At 70.7% G+C, this 4514-nt stretch overlaps 1 protein-coding gene across 1 annotated transcript in view; it reads right to left on the bottom strand.

Moving 5' to 3' along the window:
* INHA (inhibin subunit alpha) overlaps nt 1-4014 on the bottom strand; it is a 9154-nt gene extending 5140 nt beyond the window's left edge. The window contains exon 1 of the mRNA XM_065560420.1: nt 3582-4014. Within this exon, the coding sequence (XP_065416492.1) occupies nt 3582-3939 (358 nt within the window). The 5' untranslated portion in view covers nt 3940-4014. The remainder of the gene's footprint in view (nt 1-3581) is intronic.
* Nucleotides 4015-4514: the final 500 nt, after the last annotated feature.

Below are 4514 nucleotides of genomic sequence, written 5' to 3'. Positions count from 1 at the left end.
GCCACAAGGCTAACCACAGCGAACCCCACCCGGGTGCCCGTCTGGCCGAGTCACTTCCCCCTGCTCCCTGGGGCCAGTGCTGATCCAACCCCCGGATCTCCCCTAGCCCCTCCGATCCAGCCCCCGAATCTCCCCAGCCCCTCCGATCCAGCCCCCGAATCTCCCCAGCCCCCTCCGATCCAGCCCCCGAATCTCCCCCAGCCCCTCCGATCCAGACCCCCGGCTCCCCCCACCCCACTCCTTCCATCCTGCCCCCGGCTCTCCCCCACCCCCTCCGATCCAGCCCCCGGCTCTCCCCCACTCTCTCCTTCCATCCAGCCCTCAGCTGCCCCAGCCCTGATCCACTCACCCCTCCAGGTCCTTTTAGCTCCTCTGCTGCCCCCCACTTCCCAGACCCACCTCCAGCCCGGTCAGGCCCCCACAAGCCCTGCCCCAGCCAGCTCCCCTGCCTCTGTTCCCCCCAGCTCCACTCCAGCCCCCTGATTCCCCCCATCTCTGATGCAGACCCTGCAAGCTCCGCTCCAGCCCCTTTCCCCCACCCTCTCCATCTCTGGGGGCGCCTATCCTGCCACCCCATCCCTCAGTGCTGCGATTCCCCCCACGCCGCCTCCACATGGGCTTGTGGGCTGCTCACCCCCATCCCAGGCCCTCGGCAGAGCCTTGTGGGGAGCTGGTGTGACTGTCCCATGGGCATCGTGTACCTACACCATGGCTTGGGCCTCGGTAAGGAGCTCTGGCTTGCTGGGGGGGCAGGGGGAGGGAGGGAGAACCCCAGCTCTCCTGACCTCATGGGGAGCCTCATGGGTCTTAACCCCTCCTCCCACAGGTAACGGCTGGAGCAGGTCCCAGTACCCCCCCCCCAACACCTCCTGCGCTGTCGTGTGCCCTGGGTTCACCTTCAGTCACAAATTCATTTGGGGTCTCAACTGTGCCCTGTCAGCAACACAGCACAACGGGGGATCCGGAGGAGCCCAGGGCTCGACTAGCAGGGCCGTGGGTCAGGACGGCTCTCCCCATAGCTCCCGTCCTGCCCAGCCCCTGAGAGCCACTGCCCCATCCCTGCACAGCCTGAGCCCCTGGTTCTCCCCCCTGCCCCTGTCCCTGCCCAGCCTCAGCCCCACTGCCCCTGCCCAGCCTGAGCCCCACTGCCCCATCCCTGCCCAGCCTCAGCCCCACTGCCCCTGCCCTGCCCAGCCAGAGCCCCCCTGCCCCTGCCCCTGCCCAGCCTCAGCCCCACTGCCCCTGCCCAGCCCCCCCTGCCCCCGTCCTGCCCAGCCTGAGCCCCCCTGTCCCTGCTCAGCCTGAACCCCTGGTTCTCCCCATAGCTCCCGTCCTGCCCAGCCTGAGAGCCACTGCCCCATCCCTGCCCAGCCTCAGCCCCCCGCTCTCCCCATAGCCCCCGTCCTGCCCAGCCTGAACCCCCTGGTTCTCCCCATAGCTCCCGTCCTGCCCAGCCTGAACCCCTGGTTCTCCCCATAGCTCCCGTCCTGCCCAGCCTGAGCCCCACTGCCCCTGCCCAGCCTGAACCCCTGGTTCTCCCATAGCTCCCGTCCTGCCCAGCCTGAGCCCCCCTGCCCCTGCCCAGCCTGAGCCCCCCGCTCTCCCCACTGCCCCTGCCCAGCCTGAGTCCCCCGCTCTCGCCACTGCCCCCGTCCTGCCCAGCCTGAGAGCCACTGCCCCATCCTGCCCAGCTCAGCCCCCTTGCCCCTGCCCAGCCTCAGCCCCCCCTGCCCCTGTCCAGCCTGAGCCCCCCTGTCCCTGCCCAGCCTGAACCCCTGGTTCTCCCATAGCCCCCGTCCTGCCCAGCCAGAGCCCCCCTGCCCCTGCCCCTGCCCAGCCTCAGCCCCACTGCCTCCGTCCTGCCCAGCCAGAGCCCCACTGCCCCTGCCCAGCCTGAGCCCCCTCCCCCATCCCTGCCCAGCCTGAGCCCCCCGTCCCTGCCCAGCCTGAACCCCTGGTTCTCCCCATAGCCCCCGTCCTGCCCAGCCAGAGCCCCCCTGCCCCTGTCCCTGCCCAGCCTGAGCCCCCCTGCCCCTGCCCAGCCTGAGCCCCCCTGCCCCTGCCCCTGCCAGCCTGAACCCCTGGTTCTCCCCACTGCCCCATCCCTGCCCAGCCTGAGCCCCCGCTCTCCCCATAGCTCCCGTCCTGCCCAGCCTGAGCCCCCCTGCCCCTGCCCCTGCCCAGCCTGAGCCCCCCTGCACCAGCCTGAGCCCCCCCTGCCCCTGCCCCTGCCCAGCCTGAACCCCTGGTTCTCCCCATAGCTCCCGTCCTGCCCAGCCTGAGCCCCCCTGCCCCTGCCCAGCCTCAGCCCCACTGCCTCCGTCCCTGCCCAGCCAGAGCCCACTGCCCCTGCCCAGCCTGAGCCCCCCTCCCCCATCCCCTGCCCAGCCTCAGCCCCCCGCTCTCCCCACTGCCCCTGCCCCCTGCCCAGCCTGAACCCCTGGTTCTCCCCATAGCTCCCGTCCCTGCCCAGCCAGAGCCCCCCTGCCCCTGTCCCTGCCCAGCCTGAGCCCCGCTGCCCCTCCCCCTGCCCAGCCTGAACCCTGGTTCTCCCCACTGCCCCATCCTGCCCAGCCTGAGCCCCCGCTCTCCCCATAAGCTCCTGTCCTGCCCAGCCAGAGCCCCCCTGCCCCCTGCCCCTGCCCAGCCTCAGCCCCACTGCCTCCGTCCTGCCAGCCAGAGCCCCACTGCCCCTGCCCAGCCAGAGCCCCCCTCCCCCATCCCTGCCAGCCTGAGCCCCCCGTCCCTGCCCAGCCTGAACCCCTGGTTCTCCCCATAGCTCCCGTCCTGCCCAGCCAGAGCCCCCCTGCCCCTGTCCCTGCCCAGCCTGAGCCCCGCTGCCCAGCCTGAGCCCCCCTGCCCCTGCCCAGCCTGAACCCCTGGTTCTCCCCACTGCCCCATCCCTGCCCAGCCTGAGCCCCCCGCTCTCCCCATAGCTCCCGTCCTGCCCAGCCTGAGCCCCCCTGCCCAGCCTGAGCCCCCCTGCCCCTGCCCCTGCCCAGCCTGAGCCCCCTGTCCCTGCCCAGCCTGAGCCCCCCTGCCCCTGTCCCTGCCCAGCCTGAACCCCTGGTTCTCCCCATAGCTCCCGTCCTGCCCAGCCTGAGCCCCCCTGCCCCTGCCCCTGCCCAGCCTGAGCCCCCCTGCCCCTGCCCAGCCTGAGCCCCCCTGCCCAGCCTGAACCCCTGGTTCTCCCCATAGCCCCCGTCCTGCCCAGCCTGAGAGCCACTGCCCCATCCCTGCCCAGCCAGAGCCTCACTGCCCCTGCCCAGCCTGAGCCCCCCGCTCTCCCCATAGCCCCCGTCCTGCCCAGCCTGAGAGCCACTGCCCCATCCCTGCCCAGCCTGAGCCCCCCTGCCCCTGCCCCTGCCCAGCCTGAGCCCCCTGTCCCTGCCCAGCCTGAACCCCTGGTTCTCCCCATAGCTCCCGTCCTGCCCAGCCTGAGCCCCCCTGCCCCTGCCCAGCCTGAGCCCCCCTGCCCAGCCTGAGCCCCCCTGCCCCTGCCCCTGCCCAGCCTGAGCCCCCCGCTCTCCCCACTCCCTGTGCAGCCCAGCCTGACCCGCCCCCCGCCCCCACTCTCTCACCTGTGGTGGGGAAAAGTATCACCTGGGAGGTGTCCTCGAGCTCCTGGCCCCGGAGGGCTGGAGTCCCTGGGATGTGCCTCCTGTGCATCCCCCTGCGCTCCTGCTGGGCCCGGCTCCCGGGGCTGCTGGGGCTGAGATACTCCAGGACCTGGGCTCGGAGCTTGGCCAGGACGAGCTGCCTGTCGAGCTCAGCGCCCTGGCAGCCTGCAGCAGTGACAGGAGCCAGCAGGCCCAGCAACAGGTGCAGCAGCCACATGGCTCTGGCACATGCAGGGCTCTGAGCCGTGAGCGTCTCTCTGCACGGCCAGCGCTGCTCGCTGGGCCCTCCCTGCTGGGCTCTGCCTGGGCACGGTGGCATTGAGACGTATCTGACACTGACGCAAATGTCTGCTAGCCATGAATATTATCTCTGGGCTATGGGAACAGCGAGACGTCTGGAATGCAAGGACTGCAAGGACAACGGAGCGCAGGGGGACGCAGCCCCGGGCAGGGGGAGGTCACGGTGCACTGGGTGCGGGGGACAAGGATGGTGCAGCCTGGGGTGTGGAGCCCAGTCAGGGGGAGGCCAGGCTTCCCCGGGAGGGTGAGCGAAGGTACCGCCAGGGCCAGGGAGCTGCAGACAGCATAAAGCTGCCCACCGCGTCCTGTGCCAAGTGCTGCTGAGCGACAGCGCAGATGCTGTGCCTGTCTCTAGTGCTTCTGCTTGTAACAAGCCTGCTGTGTGTGCCCGCCTGTAACCAGTGCCTGGGTCTGCAGCCCGCCTGACGCTACTGCTGTGTGTGCCCGCCTGTAACCAGTGCCTGGGTCTGCAGCCCGCCTGACACTACTGCTGTGTGTGCCCGCCTGTAACCAGTGCCTGGGTCTGCAGACCGCCTGACACTACTGCTGTGTGTGCCCGCCTGTAACCAGTGCCTGGGTCTGCAGCCCGCCTGA

This window comes from Chrysemys picta, chromosome 11, assembly GCF_011386835.1.
Source record: "Chrysemys picta bellii isolate R12L10 chromosome 11, ASM1138683v2, whole genome shotgun sequence".
NCBI classification, from domain to species: Eukaryota; Metazoa; Chordata; order Testudines; family Emydidae; genus Chrysemys; species Chrysemys picta.
This window is presented reverse-complemented; position numbering and strand designations above follow the sequence as displayed.